This window comes from Lissotriton vulgaris, chromosome 1_2, assembly GCF_964263255.1.
Source record: "Lissotriton vulgaris chromosome 1_2, aLisVul1.2, whole genome shotgun sequence".
Classification (NCBI taxonomy): Eukaryota; Metazoa; Chordata; class Amphibia; order Caudata; family Salamandridae; genus Lissotriton; species Lissotriton vulgaris.
Window position 1 is genome coordinate 323,934,774 of NC_141686.1, and position 25,991 is coordinate 323,960,764.

Genomic DNA, 25,991 nt, shown 5'->3' on the forward strand with positions numbered 1-25,991 from the left:
GAGAGCACGCAGCCTTGTTTAAGGCCATTAGTTATTTTTTGTTCAGCAGATATTCTTCTTCCATCACCCAATTTTACCTTGGCCCATGTTTTGCTATATAAAGCCATTAATGTTTCCGTTAGTGCCGGTGGGAGACCCATGAGATCCAGTTTTTCCCATAGTCGTTTTCTGGGAACTCGATCGAAGGCGGATTTCAGGTCTATGTAGCAGGCTATTAGACAGGTCTTCCTTTTCCTTGCTCCTTCGATTAGTAAAGACAGGGCTGACAGATTGGTTAAGCAGCCCATGCCTTCCCTAAAACCGGTTTGAAAGTTGGGTATTATTTTGTGATCCTTTATCCATTGTCGTAGTAGAGACAATATGCAAGATGAAAAAAGCTTTGCCTCCACATCGATTAGGGCTATTAGTCTGTAGTTGCCAGGGTCCATTCTGCATCCACCTTTAAGGAGAGGGTGGAAGATGTTTCCTTGCCAAGATTCTGGAATCTTTTTTTCCTTATAAATGTGGTTAAACAATGGAGTCAGGTAAGTTGCCCAGAAGTCGATATCATATCTGAATAAGGCATTAGGCATTCCATTTGGGCCAGCTGCTCCCTCCGCTTTTAATTTCCTTATTAGGCTGGTTAGCTGTTTGGTAGTTGTCAAGGGCGTTTGATCCTCTAGGGCAGTGCCTTCAGGCTGGTTCTTTTTCCACTGTCCGAGGGTTTTTTCTTTTTGTTCTTGACCTTTTTTTAGGTAATTAGATGTTACTGAGTTAATTGGGAGGCTCTGGAAGTTATACAAAGTGTCGATATATGCAGCCCATGTTTCTTCACTTATTCCTATGTTATGTTGATCACCTGCTCCTTTCGATAATTTATTTATAATTTTCTAAAATTCTCCACTGTTTGGTAGTTTGCTTGTTCTTAACAGTTCTATCCAGGTTTCCTCTGTGTAAGATGTTTTTGCTTTTCTGCAATCTTCTTTATATTCTTTCCTCATTTTTTGTATAGCGGTGTGATCTATTTCTTTTCCGATTCTTTTTTTCTGCGGCCATTTTTCTTAACTTTTTCAAAATTTCTCTTTTCTTATCTCTTAAGTTGAAATTATACCACTGATCTTTATATACTTTGTATTCATAAATTGCCGGAGTTTTTACCGCAAATTTTCCTAGTACAAATTTATGTAAATTCTCCCAATTTGTTATGGGTGATTGGTTTATTATGGTGTTCGTAAAATTTACGTGTTCCAGTACCGAGTCCATAATTTCCTTTTTTATATTGCCTTTGCTTTTGATTTTCTTCAATTTGTATATCTCCGGGATCGCGGTAAGAAATTCTAATTGAGTTTTCTCTTCGATGTTTTTCCTCATTATTATCTCTTGTGGGGAATGGTCGCTCTCTGGTCGGATTTGGATTCCAAAATAATCTATGCTCTTTTTTAGTTCATTGCTTATTAAAGTGAAGTCGATTATAGAATTCCTTTTGCCGCTGGTAAAGGTGGTTTTGGCAGGTATATCTCCCTCTGTGTTTCCGTTGAGGATTATTAAACCTAGAGATTCCAGTTCGCCCCAAATATTATGTGATTTATCCTTGGTCGTATTGGCTTTTATTAGGTTGCTGTTGAAATCGCCGGAAAGAAATATCTCATTTAATTGATAAGTTTTACGTAGGGATTTTATCAAATTTGCTAAAGGTAGTGCTTTATTCTTTTTTGTTGTCTTATCTGGGTGGATATATATGTTTATAATTATTAAATTCCATCCTGGACTTTTTTTTACTTGCTTTTGACTCTATTTTGACCAGTTGTAACCAATTTTCCCCTACATCGAGCAGTTCGGTTTTCCAGTCTAGGTTGTTCGTAATAAAGATAGACAGGCCACCCCTTGGGTGTACAAACTTTGCCAGTCTTTCTGCCAGTATGTGGTGTTCCTCGTATCCCATAATTTGCTTCGGGGTTAGATTCCATGTTTCCTGAAGTAGTATTATTTCGAAATTACTCAGGTAGTCTATTGTCTCTTGATCTTGGGACATTTCTTTGAAGCTGTGTACATTCCATGAGCAAATCTTTATTTTTATTACTGGTTTTGAGATTAATTTGCTATTATGTCTTTGATTTTTTAGTGCCAGTTTCACTACATCAGGATCGATGAGAATTTAGTGCCTGTGCTACCCAAGACCAGTCTCTGTATTCCTTCTGACGCTGGTATTCCTGCTTTGTTTTGATACTGCTCAGCTCTTGTTCGGGGATTGTTTTATTTCTTGCTCCCATTAGGATTGATTGTGTTTTTTCCTTTGTATTATTAGATTGGGGAAATGTATTACTTAACAGTGGGAATGGATATTTTATTGGGGTGTGACGCTCTAGAGTTATTCCCCATTCTGAAAAGTGAGTCCTAGTTGAAAAAATGAGATCTGCTATTTCTTTGGATCCCCAGGTGGTTCTACTTATTTCCATGTCTGTTTCTTTGTTTCCTTGGATGAATTCTAGGGCTTTTAGGTCGCTTGTTGTTATACCCCTTAATTTTGGTATCACTTCAAATAATCGCAGGATGTTTCCTCTGTTCAGTGTGTCTGTGTTTCCTTTTGTTTGATATTCCGGCTTAAACAATAATGTACATTCTGTTTCCATACTAACCGATTCAGGATGTCGGGTTTGGTAGACTCTCCTTTTTCCCTCACTTGGAACAAAATGAATATGAGATGTTATCGTTCTGGCAGACCGTAGTTGTTGAGTCCGGTCGGATGTAATCTACCATAGATGCCTCTTTTGTAGGATGCATTTCTTCTCAACTTATTTGTATGTTGTTTACGTTTTGCCCTATTTTATCAGTAGACTCATTTTCGGGACTATCTCTGCAGGTTCTTCCTTTATTTCCTACTGTGATGGTCAGATAAATATTCGATTCCCTCACTTGGTCTGCCTCTATTTTTTGTCTTTGCTCATGTTCCGTTTTTTTCTGGTTGAATGGTGGATTTCCGCCATTATGACAACTTGATCCTTTTTGGGCCAGAGTTTCACAAACCCTTTCTTGCGTGTTATCCTGTATTTTTTGTTGTTCTACGGCTTCTCTACGGTTTGGTTTTAGTGTTTCGTTTTTGTCGTTGGTTTTCTTTAGAATTGACTTTTCCTCATCTGTTGGTTTCCCTTCTGTGTTTGATGGTGTTTCGGTCTGGTCTGAAGGTCTTGTTTGTTCTATTTCCTCTGTATTTGTTACTTTTTTTCCATCCTCTCTGGTGGAGGAATCTGTGATCTGATTAATTGGGGCAACTTTTGTCTTTTGTTCGAAAATAGCAAAGAGTTTGTTTACCTGCTTACTTTTAATGGCTTTTTTTCTCGCCTTCCTTGCCCGTTTCCGTTGTCTTTTGGTTAGGGGTTCTGACATGCCCGACGAACTCATTGTTTTGTTTTCTTCCAGGCCTCTCGTTGGTGGTTCATTTTTGTCTGTGTCATTTAAAGTTTTTTCTTCTATGATATTGATAGATCTGTTTTGATTTACGGGTTTATTGACCTCTATGGCCTCTGTATTGAGGTTGTCACTTTTGTTGGATTTCCCACATGTTACCTCTAATATGTCTTTCAAAATGTCTGGGAGGGTTGCTAATTTATCTATTATTTCCTTGCAGACACAATTTTGGTCTGTTAGTTTATTTTTCCATTGTTTTTCCTCCTCCTTTTCTTTTATGAGGTATAACGCAATTTTTTCCAGTTTCAAATTTATCCCTGATATGTGAGGTGCAATTAGGTTCATTAAGTCTACCTGCACATCCAGTTTGTTAGATTGAAAGTTCAGTGCACTAGTTGCTTGTTGTAGACTTTTTAGGAGCACATCCCCCTAGAGTGTAGATTTTCCTTCAGTTTGTTCTGACCGTATCCCTGTTGTCCAGTTTAAACTTTCTGATGAAGAAATAGTTATAGGGTGTGCGTCTTTAATTGAGTTTTTACCTATGTCAGAGACCTGGCTTTTATTTCCTGGCTGTTTGATTGGACTTGATGTAAGGATTATTGGGGAGGATATTGGCTTCATTTTCTGTCCAGTTACTTTCCTTGTATCCATGTTTTCGTGAAATTTTAGTTTACTTAAACTTTCAAGACTCAGGTGCGTTAAATCGACTTCCTTGTTGATGTTTTCTTCGAGCATTCTCCGCAATTCTGTTTCTTCGAAGATCGAGAATGATTTTGACCACTCTGTTTTTTGTGCGCTTTTCTGTAGATTTGTTTGAGATCCCAAGTTACTCTGCGTAATGTGTACTGGATTATTTTCATCAATCTCATCTGGTGTGTTGTTTGGTATTGACTTTGTTTCATTGCATGGCGCGTGAACTTGGGCCGATGTTTTTATCAGCCAGTTTTTTATTGTCGATTTTTCTTTGAGATTAGGGCTCGTACATGTTTCAGAGTCGTTACTCATCTTGCGTTTTTTGCGTGTTGTGGTCAGACCAGTTGTTTTATTTTGGCTTTTTTGAGATTTTGCGCCGATGCTGTTGTTTGGTGTTATTCCCCCTCGCTCTTTTAAAAACTGGAAATTGTACATCACTTTATCATCTCCAAATTTGAAAGGTTCCACTGAGGGGGTATATGCCTGGTCTAAATGTTCATTCCCGGTTTGCTCTTTTGGATTGTTTTTATTCCCTTGTTCCTTTTTCCCTTTTACTGCCAACCTTCTTTTTGCTTTCTGTATTGGAGGTTGTCGAATTTTTCCTGACCGCATCTTCGGTGCTTCAAATACCGGAAAAGGGTTTCCTTCCTACTCCTATCCTGCGTTATCTTTCCGAGGGCTTCCCTGGCCCGTCTGCCACTTAAGCGACAGCTGCTGTCTAGGGAGAGCACTTTAGAAATATGATCTGGGATTGGATTGGATGGAGGGTTCTGTAGATTGCTTTATTGGCGAGAACGATGAGAGTATGATTCTGAGTTATTAAAACCTGGACTCGGAATGGATAATTCAGCTCTCTCAGTATTCCTTTGTCGTACAGTGTCTTTACTATCCGTAAAAAAGTGCGTTTCTCTTAGGTGCTGCTCTCCAGCTCATTTGCTCTTACTCTGTTCGAAACTGGGTCGACTGGGCTAGTACAGAACAAAGACCAGGCGAGTGCTGGTAATTTCTGCTGCCCCAAATGCCCCAAAATACTGCCCCAGAGGTTTCCGGCTGGTCCTTTGCTGCTCCCAACGCCACTCCTTATGAGCTCGTCCGTCATATGCCTCTTGTTAAGTCTTTACTGTTTTGCAAACCCGCGTGGCTCCTCCAGCTCCAACTCCTTCAGCCACTTCCTGCTCCTCTCCGTAACCAGAGCCTTGGGGAGCCTTGGGGATGCTTTAGACTTTTTGCTTCACTTCGCTAACATAGCTAACATAGCTTTACTCCTCTGCTCCCGCTCTGCCAAAAAGTCCTCTTTTCTGGCTCAAGGGCTCAAGGTCTCAGGGGGTTTCAAAGTGTTCAGAGCACACAGAGGGCTACCTGATGCCCAAATTCCCTCTGCCACCCTCTTGGATTGTTTAACTGCTTTGGCTTGTCTTAAATTATCAATATGTTTGTTTAGAAACGCTGCAGCAGCTTACTCTTGCTACCCCCACATGGCAGCCTAATAGCTCCACAAACACTACAGAAACGAGCAGTGCTAGCCCACGCTACTTGCCTCAGCTCTTTGCTCAGCTCGGCTCTGCTTTTAAACCTCCTCTGCTGACTGCCGGGTGTGGACGGCTACCGCTGGACGCCTCGCAGTTTGGCGGTGCAGCACCGCTCCGCCCGCCTGCCGCTCCGCCTGCCTGCCGATTCCTCGGGTGCCCTCCTCAAGGCACCACGACCCGTGACCTGCAAAACTGGCAAGCGGTCTACAAAAAGATCACACTCGTACTCGGCCGTGGCAACCAAACACGCCGCCACCTTCTCCTCTGCCGCTGCCGCCGCCGCCGCTTCTCTCAGGACACTCCGCGAAAAGTAACCTGTGAGATGCAGACTGGCTGCACTGTAGGGTGGATATAGGATGAGATGTAAAGGTGAAAAGTAACCCGTGAGATGTAGACTGGCTGCACTGTAGGGTGGATACAGGATGAGATGTAAAGGTGAAAAGTAACCTGTGAGGTGCAGACTGGCTGCACTGTAGGGTGGATACAGGATGAGATTTAAAGGTGAAAAGTAACCCGTGAGATGTAGACTGGCTGCGCTGTAGGGTGGATACAGGATGAGATGTAAAGGTGAAAAGTAACCTGTGAGGTGCAGACTGGCTGCACTGTAGGGTGGATACAGGATGAGATGTAATGGTGAAAAGTAACATGTGAGGAGCAGACTGGCTGCACTGTAGGGTGGATACAGCATGATGAGTAAAGTAACCTGTGAGATGCAGACTGGCTGCACTGTAGGGTGGATACAGGATGAGATGTGAAGGTGAAATGTAACCTGTAAGATGCAGACTGGCTGCACTGTAGGGTGGATACAGGATGAGATGTAAAGGTGAAAAGTAACCTGTGAGGTGTAGACTGGTTGCACTGTAGGGTGGATACAGCGTGGTGTGTAAAGGTGGGCTGCGGACTCCCAGTTATAGGGTGAGTGTACTGTGAGGTATAAGGGTGGCATACTGAGCCATGTATAAAACCAGTCTAGAGTCTGCTGTAGAGCTGTATGTAGTGTGACGTGTACATGTCTGGACTGGTGAGTGAGGTATAAAGATTTAAGCACATCTGGTGGGACTGCCCAACAATCCGCCTGTTCTGGACAGAAATACTTGCCTCGATTAAAGACCTCCTGGGCTATCCTTTGCCAGATACTTTGGAGTTTCTGTTCCTGGGTCTTAGGGATGAGTCACTTAAATACCAAACCATGGAAGATTGCTCCATACTGTGGCTCTAACTTGGGGCAGCAAAGACTGCAATAGCACACGCCTGGAAAAAGGAGGCCCGCCCCTAATGCAGTGGCAGGCCCTTGCGATGGAGCGTATGGCAGATATCTTCACCGATAACTTTAAGAATTTTTTTAATATAACTGCTGACGTACCTCTCTAGGGTTCTGCCGCTGATACAATGGCACTCCGCCTCTTTACATTTTAAGAGCCTCACCAAAGGGGGACACTAAGACTTGACAATCCTGGTGTCCCCCTCTTCCCCCTTACCACCTTTGGATCTGATTCCCATACCACACATGCCTTGTATGCACAGACTGTTTATCTTGCGCACCATTTGTTTGTGGGAGGTGGGGACGGGGGAAGAGGGTATAGGATAGCAGGTACGCTTAGGTTATAGTCACTGCAATGGTAAACACTTGTTTAATAATTACGAAAATGAGAGCCCCGAGAACCGTAGCAACTCAACCTGTGAATAGCTGCCACATACCATGTGATGGAGACTACGCGTGACAATGTTGTGATGTACTTTTGAAAAACAAATAAAGTTTTGACAAAGCATAGAAGCAGATAATGTGTCCTGCAGCACTTAACTTTAGGAATGCATTGATTTTTAAAGATATGTTGAAACAAAGTGTAGAAATATGATAACGTCTCTTCAAAAATCACCTTAGTACATCTGGTTATATCAGCGCATTGAGAAGTATTTTTTTTAAAGAGATGGTTTTAAAAATGAACGTATAAACATTCATGCTTCCTCTCACCTTGACAACAACGCCAACAGTGAACTAAGAAGCAAGTCAGTTGTCATGCACACCTTCTTGGGTGCATGTGTTGCTGTTAGACGACACCACTATCGTTTATTAAATCAAACCGAATAGAAGATTTTGTACAGTGCTCATCCTGAACTCGTGTATTTCAAGGGGCTCTTGTGTGGTAAAGGAGGGGAAAGTGAATTAAAACAATTGCCCAGACTCAAATTTTTTCTGGTTTTAAATTTTGCAATTTTACATCATTCAATTCAGTAATCAAGTTATTTCCTTTTTACACTTCACTCTCGCAAGGTAATGTTAGCAAGCAGGAAAGGCTTACCCCAATGTGTGGTAGAGGGATAGCAAACTCCGATAGAGAATAACACAGTATTGCCAATTCTAGAATTGTAAGAGGATGTTGCCTATCTGCTAGAGCGGCCGTCCTCAAAGCTGGAGAACCAGGTTTGAGTCTCGGCAGGGACGCTCAGCATCCTGTGATTCTGGGCAGATCACTTAATCTCCCTGTGCCTATCAAAAAGGAATCAGTCTGTCTGTAACAACACAGTGCTCATGTAAAGCACTCTGATACCTTAGGGTCGAGTTTGCGCTATGTGCTCAGTGTCGTGATCACAGGCCAATCCTTCCTGAGTCAATAACTCGTCCTCTGGGGGTCCCAACTGCACCTCAATGACACTATCGGGCTCTTCGAACCCGGGTGCTACTTTGTGCATCAAGCCATGGTCCCTGGGGCTGCTTGGCGGTGGTTTAAAGACTTTGGGCTACCACCTTGGCTCTTGCCGGCTTCTGAGCTGTGTGTTTCCATGAACTGAAGGCCAGCTCACTTAACCTTGGAGTTTCTTGGCTATGGCTGGACTCTAGAGACTGCTCCTTCTCGAGGAGCACAGCAGGCACAGCCCCCGTCGTTTGGTAGCCACCAGAATCAGCAGGTGCAATCCACGACAGGGCAGCCTTTCCTAGATGGTTCCACAGGGCACCACAGCAGTCCTCCTTCGGTCCTTCTTCCAGTCCATTCAAGATCGGCGTACCAGGGGTGCCCTTCTACTTAGAAACTGCTCTCAGGGCAGGATGCGGTTGGTTGCCAACTGGCTACCAGGGGCCATATTAAACTAGTGCCCTGGGGTCGCAATGGGCGTTTGCGCCTGCTTTGCAAGCCCCCAGGGCACTTTTGTATTACAGAAGGGGCCACAGATGCTTGTGCGGCCCCTTCTGTAATACCGATAGCACTGGCGCTCATGAAGCACCAGCCCTATTTTCAGAGGGCATTCCCTCATTTGCATAATGTAGGAATTCATTTGCCTCTGCATTTGTGCCGTATTACAGACGCGGGTACAGAGGCAAATAAGCTCTCAGGAGGGGCATTGAAAAAGGTGCTGCACTGTCAGTGTGCACCCTAATAGCAGCCCTCTGGAGGGAGGAAAGGGGTCCCATGGACTCCCCAGACATCCACTTGCAGACGGGTGCAGTCACTCACTCTACCTGTCTGCAAGGAGATCTCTATTCTCCCTTCAAAGTGCCGGCTGGTGCCGCCTGCGCTATGAAAACACGGAGCTGCTTCAAAGCAGCTGCTCTGTTTTTCACATGAATGCGCTGCCCCCAAGGCAGCGTGACTTGCGGCTGACTCCAGGGCAGCACGTTCATCGTAATATAGCGCATTTTCCTTCATTGTCCATTTGTTGTCTTGCGATACACCTATTCTGGATGCACACGTTGACGTACCACACCAGCTGCTTACATTCATGGCACGGTTGCATCTAGTCAGCCTGTGAGTATTGGTATTTATCAGGGTATTTTGTATTCATGTGGCATCGAATTAACAAGTATGTTATGTGCATATAACAAGACAAGAAACAGAAGGCAGGGCACTCCGAGCCTGCACCGGTCAGTCTAGTGCTTGAAAGTTAGGGCAAAGTGGTGGGGCAAAGAGCCGCAAACATGACCGTCCTACGTCCCGACTAATTTGGGAAAGCCAAAAACACAAGAAACGAGTTGGCTCAGCACACACCTATAATCAACTTCAGGTTCAAGATCTAAATTAATTAATCCTAATTGATTGAAAGACGAAAAGAGGTCTCCCAAATGAATCCAGTGAGTCTTTAAGATACTAGAGAAAATGTATTCTTCCTTTATTCTTTTGTATTCTAATTCTTCAGACTTCATTCATTAAAAACACAATACAAGATTCATAGCCGATGCGACACGTTTCGTCCCAACAGGACTTCTACAAGGCTGCTTATGTTTTTATGCAATCCACACTCACAGTTCGCAATGTCAAATCGTGTCATACAGAAGTACCGTGGCAAAAGTTTTTTTCTTCGTAAGAGGAGAAAGTGCTCCACTCTTATAAATTATAGGTGCTAATGTGCAAGAGGGTATGGTCACTCAGGTTTAATTCAATGACAGGTAACAGCATGGTCCGAAGTTCGAGTCTGAAGGATCTCGTCAGAACGTACCACACCACCCGCTTACATTCATGACATGGTTACATCTAGTCAGCCTGTGCGGAGCAGTATTTATCTGGGTATTTTGTACTCATGTGGCATCGAATTAACAAGTATGTTATGTGCATATGTTCAGTTCCAGGTAGAGTATCATTGTGTTTAAGAGTAAGCTGCCAGCCATAAGGCTTTGGAGCTGTTCTGTGCACCCACCAGTGTTGTTGTTGCTCAGTGCGTGGGGGGTTGTACATTTCCGAGTACCATGAAGGTCAGCTATGTGACAGAACTGTTGAATTGGTGCGATGTGATTGATTCTTCGAAATTATGGTATTTTGCGGCTGAGGTCTGTACGTTTACCATAGTGCTTATATGAATTGAAATTTGTAAATCATAGAAATATCCAAAGGCGTCTAGGCGCTGAAGGCTTTGACAGTTAATTTTGGAAAAAACATGTTTTAATTCTTTGCTTAACAGAGTATGGTCGATTATGTGCCTACTAGGTAGATGGAGAAGGTTTTGGGCTTTTGTGCCTAAGTAGGAGAAAGATTACCCCCTTGCCTTCTTAGCGGGAGAAACAAACGCAGCAAGACGGAATACGTCAGGAAAATGTATGTTTGATACAAGAGGTGCCCCTAAGATTGAGTTCACAATGAGTGATGCAGAGAGACTTAAAGTCAAACGTTTAAGTATAGGAAACCAGTAAAGCAAGTGCAAATGTTGTTTTATGGAACTACAGGCAGGAATTTTTTTCAGTAGCCTGTTGGCCACACCATGAACAATTTGTAGACTGTTGATCCAATAGCAAGGGAAACAAAGATAGAGAAAGTTTACCATATTCAGACGAGAGGAAACTGGAGCCTCTTACGAGATGGGATGATTTATAAGGGAAGAATATTCTATAGCAGACGGAAGACAAGAAACAAGTGGCAGCTGTTTTGCTGATATGTGAAGTAACGGCCATTTTGTCAAATGGGGCACCCACTGTTCTAACTGTACTGACTTGCATTGGTACAGGGTCCGATTCCGTGGCAGCAGTTGGGAGACAAGAAAGAAGTTTGATTGTTGAAGATCTGGATCTCTGTTTTCTCACCATAAAATTAAAGACCATTTAACCCCTTCCATGCTGGGCCGATTTTCCTCGTGTGCTAGGCTTTTAAAGAATCAATGGCTTTATGACGGCCCCCAGCCGTCATCAGCACACGAGCACTGTAATGCATGACGGATGGGGGCCGTCATCAGCATGGAAGGGGTTAAACACATCCAGTTTGGGGTCATTTGTATAAGAAGTGATACAGAACCCATGTGGTGTTACCTGCTCAGCTGTCGTGGTCACACACGCACACACACACACACACACACACACACATGTATATATCATAGAGGGTGGGGCTTAATAATGAACCTTCAGCCACTCCGCATTGAATGGAAAAATATTGAGACTGCGAAGGTGGGCAACTCGCTGGCTTCTTTCACTTGAAGAGGATTGATACTATTTATGGCTAGCTTTCCTAGGCTGAATTCTGCAAGTTCTGGTAGGAGCACCGAGTGAGAAACCACGTCAAGTGCGCAGAGAAGGCTAACCAGTTTCTGGACCAGCAAGTAACCATGCAGATCTAGAGTTCTTCTGATGTCATCAATCACCGGCAGCCAGGCTGTTTCAAAGTCATGCGCTGGTCTGAAGCAGGCCTGAGAGTTGTCCAGGATATTCTTGTTCTCCAGATAGGTGGATAACACGGCATTGACTGCCTTCGCTACGATTTTGACTGGTAACGGGAGCAATCCGATGGATCTACAGTTGATTGGCAAGGAAGTATCACTTGAAGATAATCGCAGCTTTTCCCCTAGGTGCTGGGGACAGTTGCAGCTGTAAGGGATTTATTGCAAGTACCAGTGGGCTAGAGATGATCTGGCGTACTAGCAACTGAAACAAGTTAGGAGGACAAGGGTTGAAAGGAGATTTAGATTATATTTTGTTAACCTGCTGATTAACTTGATCCTTGGATATGGAGAAAGCTCTGTTAAATATGAACCATATCTGCTATTACTGGGAAAATGAGCACATGTTAATAATTTGATATCTGAAAAATGCAGCAAGTTAATCGCAAATTAAGAAGGTGCAAATGTAGTGTCTGTCACTTTAGGATTTGTTACGTTATGCGTATTTGTAAAGTGCATTATTGCCCGCGACTGTATCCTGGCAGTCAGCAGGTGTGTGTTCCTCGCCCTGCCTATGGTAGGTTAATTGAAAAGTCAGGTCTTCAGCTTCTTGCGGAATTAAAGAAGAGGCGGAGGAGGCTCTGATGTGAAGTGGGAGGTTGCTCCACACTTTAAGAGCGATGCAAGACAGCAGCCGTCCTCCTGGTCTGGTTCTGTGTATGCATCGGATGTACGCTAGTAGGAGTCAAGCGTAGTTGTCTGTGGGGTTGGTGGAAGGCGATGCAACTTTTCAGGCAGGTCGTGCAGTGCCTTGAATGTGTGTGAGGAGTCTGATATGAGCGCGAACTGAGCTGAAGCCAGTGGCGCTCCCTTAGGTGTATTGTGGTGTGATGCGAGTTCTACATGGGAGGTTGAGCCTGGCTGCCAAGTTCTGAATGGTTTGAGTTGCTTGGTAATCCCGGCGTAGAGGATGTTCCCGTAGTCCAACTTACTGGTTACTTCTGCATGAGTAACACATTTTCTGGTCTTGTGTGGGAGCCATTTGAAAATCTTCCTCAGCATCTTCCGGGAGTGGAAGCAGGATGCAGTGATGGCTTTGACTTGAGCGTTTATGTCCAGTATGCGGTCTGATTATTCCAAGGTTCCTGGCATGGGTGCTGGGTGTGGTTCCTTGGTGGGAAGGTGTTCCTGTCGAAGATCAGTACTTCTGTCTTGTTGATGTTGAGCTTGAAACAGTTGTCTTTCCTCTTCTGTAGTAGGGGCCTTGTCTGAGAGGGACAGTGTAAGTTGTGTGTTGTCGGCGTAGGAGAGAATGTTCATGTCATGTGTATTGATGAGTTTGACCAGAGGGATAATGTATGTGTTTAAGAACCTTATCTGTTAGGAAGGAGCAGATCCAGAGGAGAGCAAGTCTTTGGATGACAATCTAATGCAGGCGCCTGATGAGGATGGGGTGAGAGACTGTGCCAAATGCTTTGAAGAGCTCCAGGAGAATGAGGTCTGCCATGTTTCCTCTGTCAAGGATCATGTCGTCTTTAGCGGCAATGAGTGCTGTATTGTATTGTGGTTAGTATGCACTTAATGGTGTTAAGGAGATGGTGGTTGCTGGTGTGCTCTGTTGATTAGTTAAGACCTAAGACCTTTGTCGGGTTGTTTAGGAGGGAGATGGGCCTGTAGTGTGGCTGGGTCAGCTGATGGTTTCTTGAGCAGAGCCATGATGGTGGCATGTTTCCAGGTGTCTCGGAATGTAGCGGAACCAATGGAGGTGTTAAAGATGGGTGTTAGTGCTTTGACGGTCGGTAGTAGTCCTTTGGTGAAAGTGTGGTGGGGCAGATGTGGTGGAGTGGGTGGGCTACATAGTAGCAATGATTTTGACAGTGGTGACGGCGAGCCACAAGATTGGGAGTTCGTTCAGCTATGATGGGAAGTTTAGTTGCAGTCTGATCGAGGGTCGAAATGACTGTACACAGAGGTGATTTTGTTACAGAAGAATTCAGAGAGATTGTTGCACCAAGCTTGTGAGGGGATGATGTTGCTGGTGGCAGCAGGAGCCTGCGTGAAATATTTGATTGCAAAGAGTTCATTGCTACTGTTCGTGTATTTGTTTATGCGATCGGCAAGAGCTATTCACTTGTTCCGCATCTGCGGGTGGTAGCATCTTAGGACTGATTTGAAGAGGTCTTAATCTTTGATGTCTTGACCACTTCTCCATTTGCGCTTCAGTTGCTTGCAGTGGTGTTACGTCAATCTGAGTTCCTCTGTGTACCATCTGGCCTGTGGTAGTGCTGTTGCCTTTGCGTTGTGCTTTGATGGGAGCCAGGGCGTCTGCGCATGCGGTGATCCAGCTGTTGAGGGTTTTTGATGGCTTTTGTCAAGTTACTGGTATGTTCGGGCAAATGCATGGAGCGGGCAGAATCCTACCACCCTTCTGCGATGCTTTTCCAGCTGCAACAGGTGGTTCTGGTGGTGGGAGGTCTGTGATGGTGCGGAATGGGTATGTTGAAACTAACAAGGGCGTGGTCTGTCCAGGTCATGGTTGGTGGCTTGTCGACTGTGATGTTGTTGATTGAGAAGAAAATCGGGTCGAATAGATGTCTTACTGCATCACCTGATGGTCTCTATCAGGTTCCCACAATCAGTAATGTCTAGCCCAGCTCTTATCTATTTAAGGATTTCCACGAAAGTACTAACTTTCCCTTACAGGGTAGTACATTTGAAGATGTTCATCACTCACTGCTGAATAAAACTTCTCAAAAACAAGTGTGCGCAAACCCTGTTTTTGTAGAGTGAAACACTAGATTTGGAGTTGAAATAGAAAGCTGGTTTGTGTGCTACAAAAATGCCTTAGCTTGTTTAATTAATTTGCACTGGAATTGTGACATTCGTGCTTGCACGTGAGTGTAAATGCTCAGCTCTGAGGTCCAGAAATATCCTTTTATGTCGTGCAGGAGTGTAAATGCGCAACCCTGAGGTCCAGAAATATCCTTTTATGTCGTGCAGGAGTGTAAATGCGCAACCCTGAGGTTCAGAAATATCCTTTTATGTCATGCAGGAGTGTAAATGCGCAACCCTGAGGTCCAGAAATATCCTTTTATATCGTGCAGGAGTGTAAATGCGCAACCCTGAGGTCCAGAAATATCCTTTTATGTCGTGCAGGAGTGTAAATGCTCAGCTCTGAGGTCCAGAAATATCCTTTTATGTCGTGCAGGAGTGTAAATGCGCAACCCTGAGGTCCAGAAATATCCTTTTATGTCGTGCAGGAGTGTAAATGCGCAACCCTGAGGTCCAGAAATATCCTTTTATGTCGTGCAGGAGTGTAAATGCGCAACCCTGAGGTCCAGAAATATCCTTTTATGTCGTGCAGGAGTGTAAATGCTCAGCTCTGAGGTCCAGAAATATCCTTTTATATCGTGCCGGAGTGTAAATGCGCAACCCTGAGGTCCAGAAATATCCTTTTATATCGTGCAGGAGTGTAAATGCGCAACCCTGAGGTCCAGAAATATCCTTTTATATCGTGCAGGAGTGTAAATGCGCAACCCTGAGGTCCAGAAATATCCTTTTATGTCAGCGAGTGTAACTGATGGGCAATGCGTATGCGCGTTTGGGATCTCTAACTCATTGGGGCTCGCGAGCTGTATGGGACAGATTTCAGTTCTCGTCTCTGGGTCTCCAGCTAATGTCTCTATTTCCTCTTCATAGGTAACTAAGGAGAGTGCTCTGTGCAGACAGAGGGTGGACAGACAGCGGTGAAGGAGAACTCTTCCGTTAACCTACATCTGTACTCACGCAGGGTGCAGTCCTGACCTGCAGCCATGGGCAAGAAGGGCAAGGTTGGCAAAAGCCGGAAGGACAAGTTCTACCATTTGGCCAAGGAGACTGGTGGGTAAAACTATCCAAACACTCTGGTGTTCGATATTTTTTTTTCTTTTAAGGCCAATGTGCAACAGGTTGAGTGTGGTTTGTTCATCTCTTGTTCTTCCTCTGTGGCCTCTTGTATCTTCCTGTTCTCTGGAGTCTCGCTCCCTTTAAGTCCCATGTCTCTGACCTTTTTCTGGGACTCCTCTTTGAGCCTCATTCCTTTCTCCTCTGTGCCTCTTGTTCTCTCTGCCCTTCTTTCCTCTGGCTCATGCAGTATTGTTTTCCATCTCTTTGACTTTTCTATAGGTCTTTCACTTCCTTTCTCTTTTGTTCTAAATGTTCTGTAGTTTTCATTCTTACTCATTCTCCCCTGTCTCACTTCTTGATTTTCTCTCATCTTTTTCTTGCTCTGCTTTTCTTCTTTTTCTTTACGTTCTTCGCTTCTCTTCATACTCTTCCAACCCCCCTCCCCATTCTCTGAGACACTTTTCTGACTTTTAGCGACTTTCCTTACATTTCTTTTCGTTTGAGTCATACTGTCTCTTTCTATGCGTCTTTTGTATTGGTCTTGACAACTCTCTCCTCCATCCTTTGTTTGGTTGTCAGTTGTCCCGCCCTCTGTGACCTCCATGATCTCTTTCTTGCTCTGTTGCTTTGCTCTTGGTCTCAGTCTTGTCTTCTTCCTACCTTTTCCAGGGTACCGCTCTCGATCCTCCTTTAAGCTGATACAGCTGAACCGTAAGTTCCAGTTCCTTCAGAAGGCCCGTGCGCTGGTGGACCTGTGTGCAGCTCCCGGGGGCTGGTGAGTACTCCTGGTAGCTTTGATGACCAGTTTCTACATACCGTTTGAGACTAACTACTACATTTGAAGAAAAAATAACCAATCCATTCCTTATAGAACTGTAATGAGTTTCTTTCTATTTTTGTTAGGCTGCAAGTGGCTTCTAAATTCATGCCAATGTCCAGCCTGATTATCGGTGAGTTAACAGAACAAGTGCAGTTTCAAAAGACCCCAAAGTCCAGAGAGAGGCAATCTTTCAGGAATACATGGGAGCATTCACCATACTTTGAGTGAGATTGGTCTTATGGAGCAGCTCTTGTAAGAACCATATAAAGCGAAAGAAAGGCACCTTGTGTGCATGAAAGAAGAAACAGGATATTTAAGCCCCGATAGTGGGTGAGGGGTCCATGGAGATATTAAAGACCGAGAATGAGAGAGTGGTCTGTAAACTTTGTGGAGGGATCTGCAGTGTATAGGAGCTGCTTCCTGTGACCCCATAAACAATACACCAGGGGCCTCCAACCCTTTCTGTACTGAGAGCTACTAATGTTTAATGAAACGCATTGAGAACTATTAATATTAGTAGTGATGTATAATTTCATTTTTTTATATGTATAATAATAGAACTAAGCAAAAACTTTCTAATGTAATAATCTGGGCTGCACACAGGAGACCTACTCGGAGGTAGCTGGAGGGTTACAGTAGCTCACGAGATACTGGTTAAAACCCCTGCAGTACACAAACCCTCCCTCCAGGCACTTGTTAAGGATGTGTGCCTTGTTCAGATAAAGTCTTTTTATAGCAATTTGATTGTTGGATAATTCTATTAGCCAAGCTTTTGCGTGCAGTTGTTTATGGTAAAACATGCCTTCTTTAAAAAGTACACCTCTACAGTGCCTGCGTGTTCCATCCTCAGGCCAAATTAAAGGACCGAGAGTCCTGTTGATGCAGTGCACGGCACCCCCAGTAGCATCCTCAGGGGTGAAAGGCTGATAAATGAAAGTGTGTGTAAGGAGGAGCACAGTACGGGCCCCCTCCGTTGAGGGGCTGACGTGTACCACCATACAGTCCAGTATTTATGTTGGTTCAGTGGGACAGGGCAGCCCAATCCAGCTGGATCATCCTCTTGGAGAGAAGCACTGAGCCAGCTAGTGAGCTGTTGGAGAAGCACAGGTACTGTGCATCATGGAGCAAATACCAGTAACTTTACTCTAAAAGAAGACTGAAAGAAATGTCTGCAACTAGCTAATGAGTCAGGGATGGGGGAATGTACAGGTGGGTAGGACAGCAGTAAAGTCTACAGCATCCTCTACAGAGGGGAGCCAACAGAGGCATTGGAAGTGGTACACAGGGAGGGCCGGGCAGAACAAATACCAGGCATGCTGCTAGAGTGGACGCTGCGGGGGATTGTGCAGTCAGTAGACTGGAGAGCTGGCTGGCTTCTAACCACTCTTGTTTTTCCCTTCTTGCAGGAGTTGACTTGGTCACTATCAGGTCCATCCCCAATGTGGTGACGCTGCAGGAAGACATCACAACCGAGAAATGCCGACAGGTATTGGTAGTGCCCTGGCAGTGAATGGGAGCGGAAGTTGCTCACGGGCAGCAGGGATTCTAATTTTAATGCAGCGGTCCCATATCATGTGACTCGTTCAATAGGTCCTGTCTCGCTACAGCACTTTCAGCTATAAGTTCAGAGTAAAAATGGAAAAGTGGAATTGCAAGTCTCTGAATGCAAAGTGCTCCTTGCTCAAAATGATGGAGTGGCTGAAGTTGTCATGCGTCATTGCATCACTTAGCAGGACTGCCCATCCAATGTTGTAGGTGCATCCCTCCTCAAACTCTATAACCCCCACCTCCAATTTCACCCAGCACCTGAGAGGAAGTGGCACATTTGCTTCTCACTTGTGTTTGCCTTGGCTCCAGAATCATGGAAGGCTTAGTAACCTTCCTCCCGTGGGTTTCTGTTTGAAGAGGGAGAAGTAATCCCCAGTTAATCCCTCATTCACCTGTGTCCCAATATGTGAACCTTGGGGTGCATTTCTTTCTCATAGTCTGTGAAAAGTACGAGTGTTACGGCCTCACTCCCTTACTACCTTCTGTCTGTGTTCTTTGATAGAAGCTGTTTGTACCTCAGATGGCATGGGTTCCTGTGGGGGCTCCTGTTAAGGACTGAACTTGAAACTGTAAAGGGCTCGATCTCGGAAAAGGCCCGAGATGAGCTATTTTATGCTCCCTAGTCGCCTAGAACATTAAAACACACTCGCATAGGTGCAAATTACATACCTGATGTGCTTAGCATAACTTTTTGTTAAAAATAAACAGTAATCTCTTGAGTGTAAAACACTCAAAACATTTGCAAAATAGTCTGAGGCCGCTCCAGATACAGTAACTGATACGCTGTCTTTTCTGTTGGAGAACTTCCTCCTAACTTTTGAGACTAGGGTCCGAATCTTTTTATCATCTAAACATAGCCACTGTGATCTTTGTGGGTGCCTCACATGTACCTATCTTTCCAGGCATTACGAAAGGCTCTCCAGACATGGAAGGCAGATGTGGTCTTGAATGATGGAGCTCCCAACGTTGGCGCCAGCTGGGTGCACGATGCATATTCACAAGGTGACTTCCTGATTTGCTTCTGATTGCCCTGTCCCCTTACTCTTTGGGTCTGCCTAGTCCCTTCTTGTGCTTTCAACTCATTTTATTTTATTTATTTTTTATTTTGGAGATTTATAGAGCGCATGGCTGCCCGGGAGCGTCCCAGCGCTGACAGAATCCACTAAGATCTCCAAGGGAGGGGCCGGAGGGAAAACAAGGGATCAAGGGAACAGCCATGTCTTCAGGGATTTGCGGAATGTTAGGAGATTAGGTTGGGCCCGGAGGTCCGGTGGAAGAGTATTCCACATCTTGGATGCCTGAAATGAGAATTGTCGACCTCCGAAACGTGATTTTTTGATCTTGGGTATTTTGGTCAGGTGGGCATTGGTAGAGCGTAGGGTTCTGGATGTCGTGTGGGGAGTTACGAGATTTTTCAGAACCGGGGGGGCTTTTCCGTGCAGGATTTTGTGGGTTAGGCACATGGCCTTGAAATGCACCCTTTGTTCCACCGGGAGCCAATGCAGTTCTTTGAGTGCAGGTTTGGCAGAGCAGCGTTTTTTGGTACCAGTGAGAATTCTGGCGGCCGCATTTTGCACCACCTGAAGCTTAGAGATGACTTTCTTTGGGGATCCAAGATATAAGGCATTGCCGTAGTCCAATCTGGACAATATGAGGCCCTGGATGACCAATTTTCTTGACTGGAATGGTAGGAGTGGAAGAATTTTGCGGATGGAGCGGAGCAAGCCAAAGCAAGTTCCTGCAGTTTTTTTGGCCTGGGTGTTGAGAGTAAGTTTGTCATCCAGCCAAATCCCTAAGCTTTTGATATCAGTTTTGGGGATTGGTGGTGGGCCCATACTGGGCGGCCATAGAGACTCCGGGCGAAAAAGGGACTGGTTGCCTAGTACCATTAGCTCAGTTTTTTCCCCATTGAGCTTTAAATGGGAGTTGCTCATCCAGCTGACTATATTCTCCAGGCAGGAATACAGATCGATGGAGGGGGGTTCTGCCTGGCTCAGAGAAACGACCAGCTGTGTGTCGTCCGCGTAGGTCAAGAGTTTGATGCCGTAGGGGACGACGATTTGTTCCAGAGGTGCCATATATACGTTGAAGAGTGTCGGGCCCTGGGGCACTCCGCAACGTATCGGGGTTTCCTTAGAGATACAATCTCCATCTGCCACCTGAAAGGAGCGGTTGTGGAGGAAGGATTTTAGCCACTTGAGGGCCGTCCCGGAGATGGCGAGGTTTCCTAGGCGTTGGGCAAGGATGCTATGGTTGACGGTGTCGAATGCTGCGCTGAGGTCCAGGAGGATCACTGCCACTGATCCTCCTGCATCGATGACTTTCCTGGTTTCTTCGACTACCGCCACCATTGCTGTTTCTGTCCCTTGGCCCGGGCGGAAGCCCGTTTGAGAGGTTTTTAGCAGCTCATTGGACTCCAGATAATGTGAAAGCTGGGAGTTTGTGTTTTTCCGCCAGTTTACTGATACCTGGGAGGAGAGATATAGGTCTGAAGTTGGCCAGGTTATCCGGGTCAAGGTTAGGTTTTTTTATGAGTGCCTTCACCACCGCTTTTTTCCAGCTTGTGGGCACTGTTCCAGATTCGAAAGAGGTATTTAGTAAGTTGGTTATAAGAGGTAGGATACTCGGGGCCACCTGTTTTAGATGTCTCATCGGGGCTGGGTCATGGGGCGATCCGCTTTTGAGGGCTTGTAGTATAGAACCAAGAGTTTCCGCATTGATGGGTTGGAATTTGCTTAGCTCAACACCATTGCTCTGAAGTTGGGAGGTGGGAAGGGGTCTAAGGGGGAGAGAGGCGGAAGTTGTTTGAGTATAGTTTGAATTTTAGAGTCAAAGAAGTTGGCTAACTCATTACAGTGTTCTGTTGTAGGGTCTCGCGCAGCTGGGGGAGTGGGGGGTTTTAGAAGCTTTTTCAAAGTGAGAAACGTCTCCCTCGACGAGTTTGCTGCTTGGCTGATTTTCTCGCTGTAAAAGGAGATTTGTGCGTTTTTCAGAGCTTTTTTATAATTGAGAATCATCAGTCTGTAATTGTTTTTGCTGATAGGATTGAAGTCTTTTCTCCAGACTCTTTCTGCTCTCTTGCAGGCTTTCTTTAGAAGGCGTATTTCTTGGGTAAACCATGGAGAGGTAGCTTTTGTCCTTGGTTTACGATGAGGTTTTTTTGGGAGGGCTAGGTCTAAAGAGTTGGTAATCCAGGATGAAAATTCCCTGTCTGCGAGGTCGATGGTTGAGCTAAGGGTGGGGACTGTATCCTCGAGGGCTTGTTTCCATATAGCAACGTCTAGTTTCGCCCAGGGTCTGGATGGTCTGCCGGGGGCTTGAGTTTGCGGCGGTTTGGAGTAGGTGTGCCAACTGAAAGGAATGAGAAGGTGGTCGGACCATGGCACAGGAGTGGGGGGCCTGGTCACAAGGTCCTGGAAATTACAGAATATGGGGTCGAGCAAATGCCCCCGATTATGAGTAGGGAGGGAATTCTGTAAGTGCAATTGGTGAGTAGCTAAGTCTTGGATCAATTCTAAGGCCGTATTGTCTTTGCTGTCTTCAAAATGGACATTAAAGTCCCCTAGAATGAGGAAGTTGGTCCGAGTGCTAGATCTGGCCAAGGAGCATTCTAGGAGGGAGTTAAGGAATTTTCCCATAGAACCGGGGGGGCGGTAAATAAGGAGTCCGGAAAGAGAGGAACAAGGGGAGATCTGCAAGGTGAATTGGACGTTTTCACAGTCTACCAGAGGACTATCAAGGAAACGGCAAGGTATTGAGTCCTTGGAGATGACAGCAATGCCACCACCTCTACCTTTGGGCCGGTCAAGATGTTGGATACTAAATCCTGGGGGAAGTGCTAGGACTATGTCGGCGTCTGAGTTGGGTGCCAGCCATGTTTCTGTAAGAAACATTATATCAAGACTAAGGTCTTCAATAAGCATATTTATTTCAAGGGCGTGTTTGGGTAGTGATCTGCAATTAATCATTGCCATGTTTATAGTCGTCTGGGTAGGGACGTTGGTGATAGAGGGGGTGTATTTAAAAGAGCAATGTGGACAGTGATTGAGGCAGGAGTCTCCCATTAGTATTTGGGAGCATGGAGATGGAACGGGCCTGTTGAGATAGCGAAGAGCATCCCCTGAATAGGTAGTTCTTACCTCAGGCCTCTTGCCTGGCTCCTGGCGTGTACTGGCGCGGACGGGCGCAGACGGGCTTGCCTTAGGCGCGCCTTCGGCGCGCAAACGGCGCTCCCGCTGCGCTCGTCCGCTGCGCTTGCGTGGTAGGCACATTTGTAGGCAGGCGGGGTGGGCGTGGCCTGTCCGGTGGGCGTGGCCTCGCGACTGGCGATGGCGCCGTCGAAAACAACTTTGCAAATCAGCGCTATAATCCGCTGTAAGTGCAAGCGGTAGTCAGAGTTATAGCAGGAGCTCAGGGTAGGTAAACAAGTTAAAAGCAATAAATGACCAAAGTGTACAATTTTAAAATATCGCGTTTCAGCTCCTCCGGCTTCCGCCTCAGAGGTAGTGTATTCTAGTGGTCGCGCTAATATTCAGCGTTTTAATAGGCAGGCGGGGTGGGCGTGGCCTGTCCGGTGGGCGTGGCCTCGCGACTGGCGATGGCGCCGTCGAAAACAACTTTGCAAATCAGCGCTATAATCCGCTGTAAGTGCAAGCGGTAGTCAGAGTTATAGCAGGAGCTCAGGGTAGGTAAACAAGTTAAAAGCAATAAATGACCAAAGTGTACAATTTTAAAATATCGCGTTTCAGCTCCTCCGGCTTCCGCCATGCTGGTTAGGATCTGATCGCACCAGCACGTTTGATCTACTGGCATTGTTTAGTTGTTTTTATCAAATAAGGTTGGAGTTTTTTCTCGTTCATAAGGAATGTTTCCTGTTTAAGGTCTACATGAACAGAAAGAATTGTAAATGCTTCTGTAATTTAGCTCTGGCAGCATCACAGCGGCGCATCCAACGCGGAAAGAAAAAGCAATTTTACACAATAATCTGGATAGCTTGAATCCATTGCATTATATCACTAAAATCACACACACATTAGGCTAATCTGATTGGTCTGCAAAGTCGTCGTCTGAGGGTAAGAATGAATCTGACATAACTGTGTCTACTCTGGTAGCACCCGCCATCTTCGTGGTATTACTCTTTCTGGTCAGGATATAGTCTAGTGTGCCATTAAAATGACCCTGTGACCTCTTTACTGCCTGTAGTACCAATGGCTTGCATGTACTTGTATATATAGACTTAACTTGGGGTCACCTTTAGTGAGCCCCAAAGACTGGGAGCGAGCACACATGGAAAGAGGTAGAGGGCAGCAATGGAGGAGTCCTAACTTTGGTGTTCATGTTAGGTCCGGTCGTGTGGTAGCAGTGTTGTGACCGAGCTTTAACAGAATCCTGGTGAAGTGTTGTATTACAACGGGGTCAGTAAATTAACGTACATGGAAAATAATGTACAGAAAATGGCACGCCAGACATTGGAATGGAAGAAAAAAAGGAGACTTGTGTTTTTTTGTTTTTGTGTTTGATTTGGTTTCCAAGGTCATGTGGAATGAGAAAATATCCCAGTATTCAGACCATCTTGAAGATGGTGGGTGAGACGGGAGGCTCTGTCCCAGAGGTCAGTTTCTGATCTTATTCCTGTTTTCTGGTTAAGATAAATAGCCCGTCTCCATCTTGTTCAAACAGGTGCACCAGAACACCTGGGCCCTTAAGCAGATGTGCTGCCTGTGAGCAGGGACCAGGTGCCCTGTTACAATCCATTTGCTGCCTGCGAGCAGGGACCGGAGCCCTGTTACAATCCATGCACTGCTTCCTTGGCAGCTGCAAACTTGCATCTGTCTTGGGGTCAGCTCATTGTTTCGCAGTACAGGCGGCAGGCGTCCGTGCTTTAAAGAGGGGACATAGAGTCCTGTTGAGGGAGGTGCAGTGAGTGATGTCTGAGAGGGGGTCATGAGACTTCCTTTTTACCATCCCGAGGGAATCCTGCAGCAGCACTCTAATAGTGTGGCACATAAAGCTGTGCGCCTCCAAACGGCCTGTTTTGCGCCTGCTCTGTAAGTGGGCGCAGAGGCAAAAGGTGGCACCTTGCAAGTGAGGGAGCACCCTCCAGACAGCACTGACTCCATGTGTGCCAGTGATACCAGTATTACAGAAGGGTCCGCACAAGCGTCTGCCGCCCCCGCTGTAATACAGTAGTGCCCCAGGGCGCACACAAAGCAGACACGCGCCCGTTGCGCCCTCACGGTACTCTGTAGAATACGGCCCCTGGTCCTTCAAGTGTTTGGAGGATGCAAGATTGCAGATACATTTCTGCGGGCCCTGCATTCATGTTGGAGGTTTGGCGGGATACGTTCTGTGACAGGCCTCATCTGAGTGTCTGAACCGTCCACCTCCCAGAAGATGCCCTGACCACTGTTCTTCACTAACCTTGAAGACTCTTGTCTCCACTGGATACGACAACCTGCCTTTCCTTGTTTCCAGTTTGGACTTGTCCTTGGGTCCAATTGGTTCTCTTGTCACATGAACATTAAGACCCCCGCCGCCACACCTCATAGGGCTCCGTAAAGCCTGGTCCCCCTGTAGGACTACAGAGTTGGTTTATACCCAAAACAATGGAGACTTAAAAACCCCACAAGTTATGTAGTGTTTGTTGGACCAGTGTCCAACTGGACACAGACTCTCGGTAATCCTATTTAACTGGATACACAGTCTTATGGCCTGTATACCTGGGCACACTATGATGTAGGCATAGGTAACTGGACCCAGACTCTCGGTAATCCTTATTAACTGGACACACAGTCTTTTATAGCCTGTATACCTGGGCACGCTATCATGTAGGCATAGGTAACTGAACACAGACTACCAGGCAGGCAGGTCTATTAACTGGACACCCAAATTGCTCACTAGCCCTTTGTAACAGAACACACAGACTAGCAGGTAGTCCCATTTTACTGGTCTCAGAGTACTGAGTAACCCTGTATAACATGCCCAGACTCTTGACAACATAAAGTTGACCTCTAATTGGACTAGGCCATCCTCGTATGGAAAGTGCCTTTTTTTCCGGCTAAAAGCTTCTTGGAGTACTTTAGTGTCAACTTGGAAACTCGGTCTCAAACCCACTGAGTTGTCCAGTTTTTCCCAGAGATCAAGACATTGGGACTTTGGGGGCTGGCGTAGAGCACTTTTCTGGCACAGTGCATCCTTTTGGCTGGTATATCTGTTCCATTTACAAATTGTTTAATATCCGGTAAAATCCCTCAAGTGTCTTCTGATTTTCACTATGCATTATCGTTTTCTCTGTCCTTTTTTACTTTCTTGATAATAAATATTTGTTCTCTTTTTTTTCCTCACATTAGCTTCACGTGTAGTTTATTGTGTGTTAGTTATAGTGTCGACTGTATTTGGGTTTGCTACCTCTTCTTCCTCCTGTATAAGTCTTGAAATGCTTATCTTGCTTCCTGGAGAGCCAAGTGGCTAAAGAGTCACTTGGCAATTCTTTTGAAGTGTACCGTCATTGTGGCCTCTGGATACAAGCAGGTAACAGTATCCACACTAAATACTGTTCAGTGACCACCGACTATTCCAGGAGCCAAAGAAAAGGCTTCTTGCCTTCTCCCTCTAGTGAGGCTGGCATCTTTTAATAATCTTCATACTGCTGATACCTCGCTCTGTGCTAACACCTGTCCTTCTGCATATGTGTACTGACTACCTTTGCAAGTATCTGCTTCCACCCCTGAATCCGATGCCTCACTTTGTGGTCGCCTGTTGTTCTGATGTCTCGCTCCTCCTGCTGCCTCTGAATTGCTTCTCTTGCCTGATGTGCTTTTCCTCGTGCTTTCTTGATTCTTGATTCCCTGATTGATATGACCTCGTCTTCAGTTTGCTGACCTTCTCCTCCTCTCTGCAGCTAACCTGACCCTCATGGCCCTGCGCTGCGCCACCGAATGTCTCAACAAAGGAGGATGGTTCATTACCAAAGTCTTCCGCTCCAAGGATTATCAGCCGCTGCTCTGGATCTTCCAGCAGTTCTTCAGAAAGGTGCAGGCCACCAAGCCGCAGGCCTCCAG

At 45.5% G+C, this 25,991-nt stretch overlaps 1 protein-coding gene across 4 annotated transcripts in view; it reads left to right on the forward strand.

Annotated features, from left to right (window-relative positions):
- Positions 1–25,991, forward strand: part of FTSJ3 (FtsJ RNA 2'-O-methyltransferase 3) — a 109,668-nt gene that overhangs the window by 4,429 nt on the left and 79,248 nt on the right. For all 4 annotated transcript variants that reach the window (XM_086953396.1, XM_086953397.1, XM_086953399.1 and 1 more), the window contains exons 2-7: positions 15,378–15,557; positions 16,233–16,338; positions 16,467–16,513; positions 17,790–17,869; positions 18,834–18,933; positions 25,832–25,991. The exon at positions 25,832–25,991 is cut by the window's right edge and continues 35 nt beyond it. In XM_086953396.1, the coding sequence (XP_086809522.1) occupies positions 15,491–15,557; positions 16,233–16,338; positions 16,467–16,513; positions 17,790–17,869; positions 18,834–18,933; positions 25,832–25,991 (560 nt within the window). In that variant the 5' untranslated portion in view covers positions 15,378–15,490. The remainder of the gene's footprint in view (positions 1–15,377; positions 15,558–16,232; positions 16,339–16,466; positions 16,514–17,789; positions 17,870–18,833; positions 18,934–25,831) is intronic.